This window comes from Ahaetulla prasina, chromosome 2 (assembly GCF_028640845.1).
Source record: "Ahaetulla prasina isolate Xishuangbanna chromosome 2, ASM2864084v1, whole genome shotgun sequence".
Taxonomy (NCBI): domain Eukaryota; kingdom Metazoa; phylum Chordata; class Lepidosauria; order Squamata; family Colubridae; genus Ahaetulla; species Ahaetulla prasina.
In genome coordinates, this window is record NC_080540.1 from 144,021,336 (window position 1) to 144,035,736 (window position 14,401).

General features: G+C 43.8%; 1 protein-coding gene across 2 annotated transcripts in view; it reads right to left on the bottom strand.

Annotated features, from left to right (window-relative positions):
* Positions 1–5,705: 5,705 nt before the first annotated feature.
* The window catches only part of GNA13 (G protein subunit alpha 13), a 35,727-nt gene continuing 27,031 nt past the window's right edge, over positions 5,706–14,401 (bottom strand). For both annotated transcript variants that reach the window (XM_058166522.1, XM_058166523.1), the window contains 2 exons: positions 12,917–12,967; positions 5,706–10,510 (listed from right to left, as the gene is read on the bottom strand). In XM_058166522.1, coding sequence (XP_058022505.1) covers positions 9,938–10,510; positions 12,917–12,967 — 624 coding nt within the window. In that variant the 3' untranslated portion in view covers positions 5,706–9,937. The remainder of the gene's footprint in view (positions 10,511–12,916; positions 12,968–14,401) is intronic.

A 14,401-nucleotide genomic window follows, 5' to 3' on the forward strand; every position in this document is an offset into this window, starting at 1 on the left:
CCAGGACTCTGACTGGAATGATGCAGCGCTGGTGGGCGCGTTCAGGAGGGACTCTCAGAGGAATTGCAAGACGAGCTGGCCCGCGTGGGCGCCGCGGACCCTCGACAACTTGGTGCCCTTTGTCTCCGCCTCGATGCCCGTCTGCAACGGCGACCATCCCGTCGCGCCCCGGGACCCTCCGTCGACATCTGCACCCCACTTCCTGCACCACCAGCACCCAGGGTCGCCCACGTTTTGTAACCGCTGCGGAAGAGCCCATGGAGTTGGGAGCGGCCAGACCTCGCCTAACAGCCCAGGAGCGGAACCGAGGCGCCAAGGGGATTGTGCCTGTACTGTGGGAGCCCGCCACTTCGCCGCTTCTTGCCCCAAGCGAAGTGGGGCACGCCGCCGGTCCCGAATCACAGCGTGACCAATCGGAAGCGGGCAGGCCCGACCTCGGGAAACCCTAGGTCGGGCACGTACTAAGCCCCACTGGGCGTTGGAAGTAGACTCTGGGCCCCTCGGCATCTGATTCTGGACACACGGATATGGTTGGGGAACCAGTCGGACGGGCTCCAGGCGCATGCGCTGGTGGACTCAGGGGCCACAACAAACTTTATGGACCAGGCCTTTGTGACCCAGTTTGCGGTCCCGTGGTTCCGTGGACCCTCCGATGCGGGTAGAGACAATTGATGGGCGAGAACTGGTGTCCGCCCCATTAAATTCGCCACCCAGCCTTTGCGCCTGGCTATTGGGGACCATGAGGAGGCGATCCAGTTTTATGTCACGGCGGACCTTCATTTTCCCTTGGTCCTTGGGTTGGCCTGGCGGACCCACGATCCTCAGGTGGCCTGGTCGCGGAACGCCATCTCTTTCCCGAGTCTGCAGTGCGTCGATCACATCCGCCACACCTGTGCCGGCCAGAACGCCCCACCGCTGCCATCACCTTGCCTCCTGAGCTGACGGACTTCGCCCGGCGTGTTCAGCGAGAAGGAGGCGGACCGACTACCCCGCATCGGCCCTCGATTGCCCGTGGACCTTCTGCCCAACGCACCACTGCCTGTGGGACGCCTGTATTCCATGTCGGAGCCCGAGTTGGCCGCCTCAGGGACTTCCTGGACAAAAACCTGGCCCGAGGGTTCATCCGCCTTCAAAGTCCCTCTCGGCCCCGGTCCTCTTTGTGAAGAAGAAGACAGGGACTTGCGCCTATGCTGTGATTACCGCCGGCTAAACGCCATTACGGTGCGGAATCGCTACCCCTGCCGCTCATCCCGGAGCTACTGGAAAGGTTGCGGAGGCCACGATCTTCACCAAGCTCGATCTCCGGGGCCTACAACCTGGTGCGGATACGAGAAGGAGACGAATGGAAGACGGCATTCGGCACCCGATACGGACACTACGAATACACTGTCATGCCATTTGGGTTGACCAATGCTCCCGCCGTTTTTCAGCACTTCATGAACGACGTGTTCCGAGACATGTTGGATCGGTTCGTGGTTATCTACCTCGACGACATCCTGATTTACTCCCGGTCCAGGGAAAGCCACCTTCGACACGTCAGTCTGGTTCTGCAACGCTTGCGGGAGCAACAACTCAATGCGAAGCTGGAGAAATGCGTCTTCTTCCGGACTTCCATAGAATTCCTCGGGCATATCATCTCGCCCGAGGGCATAGCCATGGACCCATGTAAAGTAGAAGCTTTGTGTAGCTGGGAAGCCCCTCGTCGGGTGAAGGATGTTCAGCGCTTGCTGGGCTTCGCCAACTACTACCGGACCTTCATCCCGGGCTTTGCCACACTGACGGCTCCACTTACCCAGCTCCTCAGGAAGAAGGTTGCGTTCCGGTGGGGTCCCCCGCAGCAAGAAGCATTCACAGCCCTCAAGAAAGCCTTCATCACGGAACCCGTCCTGAGGCATCCCGACCCGCCCGCCTTTTGTGGTGGAAACAGACGCGTCAATGTGGCTCTGGGAGCGGTGCTGCTACAGGCTCCGGCGAATGGTGGCACACTTTTTCCCGCGCTTACTACTCCCGGAAACTCAATCCTTCCGAGCGCAACTACACTATCTGGGAAAAGAGTTGCTGGCTATCAAGGCTGCATTCGAGGCTTGGCGACACCATCTGGAGGGCCCGACATCAGGTGGAGGTCGAGCGGACCATCGGAATCTCGAGCACCTCACCACAGCTCGGAAGTTGAACCAGCGGCAGATCCGGTGGTCGTTGTTTTGCCCGGTTCAACTTCCGCGTGGCGTACATTCCCAGCGGTCACAACCGGGCGGATGCCCTGTCCGCAAGCCAGAGTACCTCTGCGCCAGGACCCCTTCCTCCACGGACAGTGCTGCGGCAGAAGCCTTGGCCGCAGCACGGAGCCAGTGGACTTGCGGGCCCAGGTGCGAGGCGCAGCGCCAGGACGCCTGGTCGCAGCAAAGGAGAGCGGAGGTGGGCCCCGTCTCCTTGGACCTTGGAGGAGGACTTACTCAAGTTTGGGCGATTATATGTGCCCACAGGACCACTCCGAGCCCTCGTCATGACCCAGTGCCACGACAACCCTGCAGCAGGACATTTTGGGTTCTTCAAGACCCTCCACCTGGTGACACGGACCTTTTGGTGGCCCAGTGCGGCATGATATACATGCCTATGTGACATCCTGCGTACCGTGCGGCAAGCCAAGGCCGCCACGGGGCCCGCCGGCTCCTCCAGCCCTTGCCGACACCCGACAGACCCTGGGGCGATCTCTATGGACTTCCTGACAGACCTGCCGCTGTCCTCTGGGTTCACCACGGTGCTGGTGGTGGTGGACATGCTCACCAAGATGGCACACTTCATCCCATGCCGCGGACTGCCCACAGCCGCAAAACGCCCGTCTCTTTCTGCAGCACATCTTCCGCCTCCATGGTCTACGGACAGGGTGGTTTCAGACCATGAGTTCAGTTCACAGCCCGCTTCTGGAAGAGCCTGATGGCGCGTTGGAGGTGCAGGTGTGTCTGTCGTCATCGCACCATCCGGAGACCGGCGGGGTACAGAGAAGGTCATCGGTATACTGGAACAGTATCTCCGTTGCTTCATCAACCAGCAACAGGACAACTGGGCCGACTACCTGTCCCTGGCGGAGTTTGCTTTTAACAACTCTCAGCACACCTCTACTCAGATGACCCGTTCTTTGCCAATGTGGGGTACCATCCGCGGCTCTTCCTCTGGCACCACCGGACTCTCCTGTTCCCGAACGCAGACCTTCCTGACGGAATTGCATGCGGTCCAACAGTTGGTACGTCAGCAGCTGAATCGGGCAAAGGAGGATTACAACGGTCCGCCGACCGCTCCCGACGGGCAACGCCCCGCTGGCAGTTGGAGACCGGTGTGGCTCTCCACCAAACACCTCCCGTCCGACCGCCCGGTAAAGAAGTTGGACCACCGATTCATCGGCCCGTTCCCTGTCGAGGCAGTCATCAACCCGGTAGCCTACCGACTGACCCTGCCACGATCCATGCGGATCCACCCGTTTTCACGGTCCCTTCTGGTTCCTGAGGCCACACCGAGTCCCCTTCGTGCCCAACAGCACCCGTCACTGTCGCCGAGGACGGATCGGAGGAATACGAAGTCCACAGCGCACGAGACTCCCGCTGGCTGAAGGGTCGTTTCCAATATTTGATCGCGTGGAAGGGATACGGGACTGATTTCTCCTGGGTAGATGCCTCCGGCGTTCATGCCCTGACCTGGTGCAGGCCTTCCATGAGCAGAACCCAGCCCGACCGCATCCCGATCGTCAGCCCCGGGGGAAGGGCCCTGCGGTGAGGGATAGTGTTGTGACCCAGGTTCCTGGACCCGGACTCCTGGACTCGGATGATTCAGAAAGTGAGGGAGAAGACCTGGCCAGCCCTGCTTCTCTTGAGCCCTTTCCCTCCCTGGCACCCACTCAAAGGGATGGGGAGGGGGCGGCACAGCCTGATTCCATGGAGCCTCCTTCTGATTTGGCAACGCCCAAGAACAGTTTTGGAGCGATGCAAGGTCACGTAGACGTAATCGCCGTGCGCAGCAGCGGAAGAGTTGGGACAAAGCCAAGTCATAATTGTCATGCAGTGACATCTGCAGAGACTATAAATAGGAGGCGGGACTTCCTGGTTTTTTGTCTTGGACAAAGTAATGAGTTGGCGCGAGCTAATGAATTGGCGCGAGCTAACTATTTCAATGGAGGGAAGAATATATTCGTGAGTAATTCTGGCCTTATCTATAATTTCCTCGTTATCTCCAGAAACTTGGCAGGCCCGTGGGTAGACGTGGCCAGGACATGTATCTATGTAAATAAAAGGAAAAAAAAGGAAGGCCTCTGACGGACTCTTTGCTGGGAGTATTGGGGGAAGGGAAACAGAACAGAACATCCCTGTCTTATTTTGACCATGGACGCCAGCCTGTTTCGACTGGGGGGCCCACTTACTATCCCAGGTAACCCAGGGTCGTTGGTCTTCAACCGATCTCCTCAACAACATCAACTGGCTAGAATTGAGAGCTGCTCACCTGGCGTTACATCATTTCAAACCACAGTTGGAGGGTCATCATGTACTATTGTTGACAATGTTACAACAAAGGCACACGTCAACCGCCAAGGAGGGACACGTTCAATGGCACTGATGAAGGAGGCACAGCGCTGGGACTGTGTTGAAAACAATGGCTTATTTTGAACAGAGAAAAAATTGAGGAAGGTTGTAGTTTTGATGCTGTTCTTTAGTTAAGCATTGAAATCCTACTTAGCACAGAAAGTTTAATTCTTGTTCTTTGTATGAAACATTAACTTCTCTCAGTTAACCAGGGTAGATAAAAATCGATTTTTAAAAAATATCTGATTTTTTTTAAATTGGATTTTTTTATTTTTTATCAAATTTATTTTAATAAAATGCTTTTGGAGTAAAAATCTAAAGATAGTTTTCTATTTAAGATACATTAATTTAGTTTATTCAGCATGAAATGGAGCTGAATTATGTAGCACGAAGATGTATATTCTGCAATATTTACATTTTTTGTAAACTCATTCAATGAATCTAAGCTCTGCAAGCTGAGATAACATGCACTGCATTGATGCTTTCATACAATTTCACAGTAACCATGAGATAAAACAAAAAGTTCAGGAATATTCTTTTATTTTTTTGCAAATCTATGTACTCTACAAACTATGATTGTTTGAAGAGAAATCCATCTGTACCACCAGGTGTGAGGAGGAAGGACAAACAGTAAAAATGAAAGTGAAACCACCTAAGCAGCTTATAAATATATTTAAAGGGCATCATGGCAGTGCCTGTTAGCGGGCATCCACTCACCTGCTGCCTGCCATGTCCCTCACCTTGTTGTGTCACTGCTGCGTCACCAGCCATCCCATTAAAGTGAATGGGACAGTCGGTGAGTCAACAGCGGGTCAGAGGAGGAGCCATGCGGGATAGAGATGACAGTTGCTCTTTAAAAATTATGATTTAAATCGAGCTGATTTAAATCAAGTTGATTGAAATCAAATCCACCATTCAGTTAACGTTTCTATACATGAACACAGTAATTTTTTACCTGTGAATTATGCAAAGTTGATTTCTTAATCTTTGCATAAGCAAGCACTAAAGCATACCACAAAACTAAAATCAATTTTAGTGGATAGCTTAATTAAAGTTTACTTAAAACTAGGTAAGTAAAAAATGATTGTACTGAAAACTAGTTAAAAACACATCTAAAGTACAGAAATACAGGCTTCATGAGGATGTATACTGTTTATTTACTGTCAGTAATTTACTTTACACAAGGCAGTATTAATGGCTTGAACACTTGCAAATTATGTACAGAGAGCAATGTACTACTAAATGAAGGTTTCATCTTTTAGTAATCAAACCATTTTAAATGATACATTTGAAGACTTTCTTTAGAAATAATTTATTGCCAACTATGGACAAAAAGGGGTAGGGCGAATTTACAAAGTAGTAGATTCTCTTCTTCCCTAGAAAGTTACAGAAGATACACATATTTCAAAAGTATAGTCATAAAACATATCCCTCATTTATACAAAAGTAATACAAATCATGGTTTCATTAAAGATTCTGTGGGGTCATTACAAAATATGTTTTACAAACAACTTTATAATACATAACCTGTTGCTGCTGTTGAAGAAAGTGAAAGCAGTTTTAAATAATTGGCAATCATCTGCTTTCAAGTATAAGATAAACAAAACTGTCAAGGATACTATTGCAGTGCTGTATATTTTAACCTGATTTTAAAATAAGACTTAAGTTGTGGTACCATTGATCAGAAGTTCTTAATTGCTTTTTGAACAGATGACCATAATACACACAAAACCTAACCCAACAGTTTAAGAAGAAATTTGTCAATTTCAATTTATCCTTTAAAAATAGGGCAATATATGGTTGTCTAATGTTGAACGTTAGTTTTTAGCAATGCAAGCTGACATAACCAGTTAGGAAGGATAACTGTGGTTGCAGCTCAGCAACATTTGTAGAAATACAATGAATGTCCAGTTCTGTTCAAAACTGAGTCAAATTTAACTTGAGAGAAAAGCATCTGCCAGACTGTGGTCACAGAGCATCAGGACGATCCTTCTGACGTCTTTGTTTTGTCAATAAGTTATATTTGAGCTACTCTTTGGCATTATCAGTACAGGAAATTGGGAATGAGGCAAAGCTCCATTCTATCCTGTATTTTCACTTATTCCACAGTGAGAAAATAGAGGATTTCTCAAGCGTTGAGAAATGGTTTTTTGTATTGAGTTTCTGCAAAATAAGGCACAAGGCTAAATACTGTGTTTATTTAAAAAATGACCTGGTTAAAATTTAAGGAAATTAATTATGCAAGGACTTAAATACTTCTGCTTTAGATTTTAAAACTGAATTTTATGAAAATCTAAAATACAAAAAGGTCAGTTGTTTTGAAGTCAAAAGTAATTTAGATACTTCTTAAAAAGTCCTCATGAATTTGAAAAACTATCACACCAAATAAAAAGAATTTTTAAAAATGTTTGTAAAAAAAATGTTTCTACGAAGGCCTCTGGCAACAGAGAATTTTACTTGAAAAAACTAAGCCACTCTTGTTAGCAAGAATTTTTTACCTCCCGTTTTATTTTAGACTATAGAACACATTAAAATTATATTTAAAAATATCAGATACCCCAAAGGGGGCATTAAAGTCCGTACCCAACAATGTTTAGAGTCCATAGTAATAGGAGAAGAAGAAAAAGAAAGAGAGAAAAAAGCAATGTGTGTTAAACTCGATTTCATTGAGGGACGCATCAGGGTTGTGTTTGATCTTAGGGGGCTGGGGTGGGTGTGGCCAGCTTGACGTCACTCCTGCCGACTCCCGAGCTCCGTTTTCACTGGCGCAGGATTGTAGGAGGCCGTGGCCTCTGAAAACAGAGCTCAGGAGCCAGTTTTTGCTGGCAGAAGCACCGCACACCAGTCCGCTGTTTCCGAAGCGGCCCTGGGAGCCAGATCGAAGTACCCTGCGGGCTGGATCTGGCCCCCAGGCCTTGAGTTTGACATCCCTGAACTAGAGGATCCTCAGGTTTGCAAGCTGGTGATTTAAGCATTGCAACCATGACTCAATCTGTCACCAAAGGTTTTGTTGCAGCATCTCAGTTATCCAAAATTGGCACAACACAGTTTATCCTTCCAATAATTCTTTTTAAAAAATAAAAAAAAAATCCACGATAAATTAGTACCTGGGAAAAGTACTACTTAACTATCTCTGGACTACATTTCCTACCAATTCTGCCACTCTTAAATTCTGTATATATGACTGATGGGGAGAAAAGCAGATCTGTGGAAGAAGGAAAAACCACCATCTCCTATCATTAAAATCATAGTCCCTTACAGCTACTTAAAATACATGTAAGCCCATATGCATGAAATATATTGAGATTTATAATGATCACTTACATTCCACAGTTGCTTTAATTTTATTTCCAGAATGAAACATTACCTTAATAAATTTCCTCAATGTTCTCTAAAAGTTATTTTTCTGGAGTACAAAGGAAACCCACAGGTGTCAAACTCGCCGCGTCACATTGCCATCAGCCTGGATGGGTGTGGCTGGTGTATGCCGAATATGGCGCGCAGGCCACAAGTTTGACACCCCTGCTATGAACAATACTGTCATCAGAGTTGTAAAATTGATATTTCATTTTTGTATGTATTGTTTTATTTCAACTTCTGATGGATTTAATTTCTAGACTGAAGTATTTTTTTTTTTTTAAAAAGTCTAGGCTTAAAGGTCTTGCAAAAAACCATTCACTCCCCTCTTTTTAACAGTGCTGGTAGTATTCTAAAATACCAATATAGAAAAAATGGCACTCCCTCATTTTGTTTCATCCTAGAATCCTGAAGGTTCTGATTATGTTGGCTTTGTACTCTAGCAAAAAATGCAATGATCATTTATTTGCACTCTGTTGTCTGTTATGATTTTGACGCTTTTTTCCTCCAACCAGCTAAACTGGTATTCACTGTAAGGCCACTATTAGTTTAAAAAAAAACCCAAGAGGCACTTTAGATTATAAGATACTGCATCAGTTAACCATTTACTGGTACTGGACTAGGCCAGTTACTGTTAAAGCATTTAATTGGCACAAAAACTTAATTATCCTAGTCTAACAAATGGCAAAAACGTATCTTTCAAAAATATAAAAACATGGATTTCCTTTATAAAAACTACAGAATAGTTGGGTTCCTTTTAGAACAATGACTAAATTTGGCCTGTGTAATAAATGAAACAAAGAAGGGAAATTTGCTAATTGTTTATATTCTTAAGCAAAGCAAATATATTTTATTGCATTAAACATTAGAACCCAAGTGTCAATCCCTTTTGTAAATATCCTCTTTAAAGCTCAATATGGTAAAACCTAGAATAAAATGTATAATTAAAGATATTCAGAATTACAGATGACACTGGCTTTTGACCAATACCAAAGCATCAACAAAGCTATTATTTTTACTGATTATTTTATTGCAAAATTAAGTCTTCAACATGTGTAACTGAGCCATAAGGTCGAATAATTTTTTAATTTTACCCTTTTTAAGGTGTCATTTGTCTAATATTATTCAGCTGCTTTACACTTCAATTCAATTTTAGGGTTTTTTAGCTAATATAATGGCCACTACTGTCAACTACAGCTATATATACTCAGTGTGTTAGCTTTCTTTAATAAGCTACATTTGACATCTATAAACTGAATTACTGTTTGGGAAAAACAAATCTTGTGCTTGGCTTCCACCATTATTCAATTCACAATATCTTAGTAAATGAAAAAGGAGTGTTCTCAGACAATGGCTTATTCATGGCAATTAAGAAGGACTCTCAAAGCTGCAGGAAGCAGCTTTTTGGTTTAAGTTAGCTGAGGCCCAAATTGTAAAATCATGGGGTTTTGTCAAACTATATGATCTAGCAAAAACCAAATAAGACCAAGAATTCCTATGTATGATTCATTTTGACTGAAATACTCAGTGGCAATTTTTGTTTTTTTCTTGTACCATCTAAAAGCACTTTCTATTGTCATGGAAGCAGAAGTGCATTTGTAAACTTGAAATATAGGTTAATTATTTGACAAAGCAAAGCCATTTTCCATATACAACAATTGGTGGTGGTTGTCTAAGTCAGAAAACTCTTCAATAGCGCTCTTAAAATCCAACCAGTTGAAAGAACTTTGCATGTTTCCAAATAATTTCTTTCAAGCACATATCTACAAGTTAATAGTTTAGGCGTTATAGTTGAAAAAGAGAATAATTTAAAACCTGGAGTTAGCTTTAAAAAAAGTCTATTAAAAGTTAAAACTGATTTAAGATATGAACAGGAAGAGATTCTGATTTTAAGAGAAATTGGCAATAAGAACAGCAGCAGCTTTTACCCACACATCATGAGGTCTGACAAGACCAGGTTTACTTTTTAAACTCCTGCTGTAAACTATTAACAGAAATCAGTCTTTTCAACATCACTGTAGCATAAGCTGCTTGAGGTTGTCATGAAGGATGGTATCTTTGACATCACGGAATACCAGACGAATATTTTCTGTATTAATAGCAGTGGTAAAATGGTGGTATAAAGGCTTCTGTTGCTGGTCCCGGCGTTTGGTGCGAAAACAATCCACCAGGAATTTTTGGACATCTGTTAAGTTGTGAGGGTCTCCTTCAAACTCTGGGAAATAGTCTTTGATGCTCACTTTTTGCACTTTTTCCTCAAGCAAGTCTGTCTTGTTTAGAAAGAGAATGATGGACACATTGCTGAAAACCCGATTGTTGACTATAGTTTCAAAAATGTTCAAAGATTCCGTAAGACGGTTTGTTAGCCGGTCTTCCATAAGTACCTGATCAAACTCACTTGATGAAACCAGGAATAGTATTGAAGTGACACTATCAAAGCACTCAAACCAACGTTTTCTTTCTGACCTCTGGCCACCTACATCAACCATCTTGAAGGGAACATTTTTAATTTCAAAATCGTACTCGTGTATTCCTTTTGTAGGTCTTCGTGCTAGCAGAATATCTTGCTGGGAGGGAAGATAATCCTGGGGGGAAATAATCTGAGTTGTTAATGCAACTACTGAAAAATAAAATAAAAAATGATCTTACATTTGGAAAGAGAAAAAAACTTACATATTAAACATCCACAGAATGATTGTATCAAATGCAATATCAAAAGTTAAAATAGTGGTAAGAGTAAACATTTAGCAAATTAATAGTGAAATTCTTTATTTTAGATTCCTGCTTTATTGAGGCAAGTTGGTACCAAATAACATAAGAATGTAAACAATGTGTAATCTTACATAATGTCCATATAAGCAAAAAATTCATTGTTCCTTGACAAACGAGTAACCTACTTCAACCGTGTCACCTTAACATACTTTAATAAGGGTATTTGAGTGAGAAAAGCATTGTATACATAAACAAATGGCATTTTTACATCTAAACAATAACACAGAACCTATTGGAGCCCTCATTCCATGCTTTAGACTGAGTGCTCGCAACCCGCAGCTCCAGAGCCCCTTGCGGCTCTTTGGGCCCTCTGCTGCAGCTTCCTGTCCCATCACTGGCTGGCCTCACCCCGTCCTCTCAGTCACTCCTCGCCTGGCCTGAGAAAGTAAGGGGCGACGGCCATGGATGGAGAAGTGGCTGGGGCTGATTATCCAGTGCCTCACTCTTGCTGGAGCTTCTTCGGGCCCTTGTTGGTGCTGGGTGTGCCTCAGTTGCTTGGGGAGGCACGCAACCTGCTCTCTGCCCAGAGACACTGGCCCAACCCGGCTGCAACCGACACTGGCCTTGCTAACAAGGGCTGGCAGGGTGGGAATGAGGTCTGGGAGGAAGGGACGACAGAAAGAGGGATGGGCCCACAGCATCCAGCCATGGCTTTAAGAAGCTCAGGGCAGTGGGAAAAGGGGGATGGGCCTGCTAAACCTTGCACACCCATTCCAGGGGTCAGGAAAGCTGAGGCTGGGCCAAGCCAGCGAGCTCTCATTGGGGCTCTTTGCTACTCCTTTCTTCTTTTTGGAAATCCAGGCTGACTGAGGAATGTGTGAGAATCAAAGTGGAGGCTTCCTTTCGGGCGACCCTCCTCCTCACAACCCCCTGGCCAGGGCCAGGAATGCACGCACAAGCAGGGACACCCTCCTCAAGTGAGTCAGCTGGCTCAGCCAAAGCACAGCAAAGGCACATGTGGGGCAGTCGGCCGCTCGCTTGAGGAGGGTCTTCCTGTTCATGTGCACATTCCTGGCCCTGGCCAGGGGGTTGTGAGAAGGAGGAGGAGGGTTGCCCGAAAGGAAGCCTCCACTGCAGTAGCAAAGAGCCCCAATGAGAGCTTGCTGGACTTTCTGAGAGAGTGAGAAGAGAGACAGATACACACATATACACATAGAGAGACACATAGAGATACGGGGTGGGGGGGGAGAGAGGAAGAGGGGGAGAGAGAAACATACAGAGGGGGAGGGGGAGAGAGAGATACAGAGGGGAGAGAGAGAAGGGTTTTGTGGTTCCTGGCTCTCTGCCCTAATGACCAGCTGGGTAGGCGTGGCTAAGGGGGTCGTGTGACTGGGAGTGAGTGACATCAAGTTGGTCACGCTCACTCAGGTTTTGTGACTCCTGGTGTTTGTTTGTTTTTCTGTGGGAAACTGGTCCAAATGGCTCTTTGAATGTTTAAGGTTGCAGACTCCTGCTTTAGACCTTTCTGCCACTGATAAATAAATGGTAAAGATACACCGTATTTTTAGCTCTATAAGACACACTTCCCATCCTCCCAAAAGTGGATGGAAATGTCTGTGTGTCAATGCCGGTCCTTTGGTGAATAGCAGCCGGGCTGCGGCTTTTACAGTGCTGAATCCCACCTCTTCTGTCTTTGTCATTGCCTGCTTCTTCTGTCTCTTTTCCACAGTGCATGAGTCAATAGGCAGAGCTGGTACATGAGAGGACAGCTATCTGTGGTCCTCTCAGGCTCCGCCTGATATGTTTTCTTCTTGTTTTCCTCCTCTAAACCTAGATGCATCTTATGGTCAGGTGTCTCTTATAGTGTGAAAAATACAGTAAATTTCTTAGGAGTATGTGTAATGTATCCAAAATGGGCAGGTATTATATCTAATTGGATACTACCTAAAATGAAACCATTAACCAAAGTCAATAGTTTTTTTAAATTCCCAAGTTAGTAACTCTTAGGAAATAGATGGATGGGTTTCCACTAAACTATGAGAGGTGGGTCAAGAATTATAGTTCAAGTAGCTTTGGAACAATCAGCACACAGTAGATAATATCAATGTTTGACACTGGATCTTAGAATATCATAGGGTCTACAACATTTAACATTAGCAATCAAATATTAATAAAATGTAATTATAGTTTGGAAATGATGCTACATCTTATTATTTAAGACAAAATTCCTTCTAGCATTTCATAGTAATACAAATACCAAATTTAGAAATAAAACTTACTGGATCTCCAAGTTTATCCAAATTGTCCAGAAAATATTTTATAGATTCTCCCTAAAGTGAAGGATAAATACAATTATTAATTATGTTCTGAAACAGACTTTTAAAGAACAATTTAATATAAAATAAGGTTTTTGTACATAAAGTTGCAACCAACTTCTCAGTACATTTTACAGATGAGTTAAATACTTTACATCTGTAAAATATACAGAGAATTTTGGTCTTTGACAAACACTACAACTATCGGGTTGATGAATATGCAGTTAAGTACATTTATTTAGGTTACAAGCATTTATCCTTAATACTTGGCCTGTGGACAATGTGTACTGGACCAGAGTATGTAAATTACCACCAGTTTATAAATCCTATTTAAAGAAAGATAAATAAGGAAAATTACTTAATGGGGGGGAGATTTCTACATAATACCTCACAGAGGTTCCCCAAAACATTTGCTTTCTAAACAAATTACAAAATGGTTCCTCCTGCTCATTCACTCTGCAACATTTATGTTTAAAATCTTATTTAGCATTTGTAAGTGGGTAGTTCCTTTGACTATTCCTGAAAACAACAGAATTGCTTCCATTGTGCAGGTCATTGTGCACCTTCTAGTGATCTCTCTCTTTTCTTAGCATATGATTATATTTTAAGAGACTTGTTGCTGTTGGTCTATGGTTGCAAAAATCAGGAATCTGCTAGTATCTTCCCTCACTAATGAAGATTATTAAAAGTAATACTTTTTTGTAAGCTGCAACTTATTTGATCAGATGCAGAGTGGCTAGATAGGTGTAAGATGTAAATTGAGGTGAGGTGGGTGGGAGAAAGGAAGAGACAAATTGGTTATGCAGATACAAGTTACCTGTGAGACAGATTACAAGTATTTTATCAATTAACAATTACATGTTTAAAAAAACCCATTGTGTTTTTGAGACTTTCTAAGATTGCCTGAAACTAATATATTGAGTTTAACAATTTGTCACTCGATCTGCTATGTCCCACTTTTCTACAACAGTCACTTTTAGATCTGCTATGTAGTGATGAAATGATGAGGGGATTATCTCCATATTTAATATTAGCATAGATCCAAAAATACTTATATATTTTAATGGATAGCATAAGTAGAAACTTGATAAAATATATGTTGTCATTTTAACTATTGAGTTGTGTTTGATGCTTGGAGATTTTATATAAGATAAGATGTATACAATTAAATTAAAATTCTCATTTTAATACATGGAGGGGCAATATGACATACTGGTAAGATGGGAGACAGACAAGTTTCTCAAACATAGTAGCTTGGTTGTTAACTGGACCAATCAGTACCTTTGACCCAATCTACCTTACGAAGTTTTAAATGGAGAAATACTGGATGAAGTAATTCTATGTATGCTGTCCCTATTGTTATTGCCATTATCATCATCATCATCCAAAATACTGTTTCAAATTCATAACTGCCATTTCAGATCTAAACAAAATAGTTTTTTTATTCTT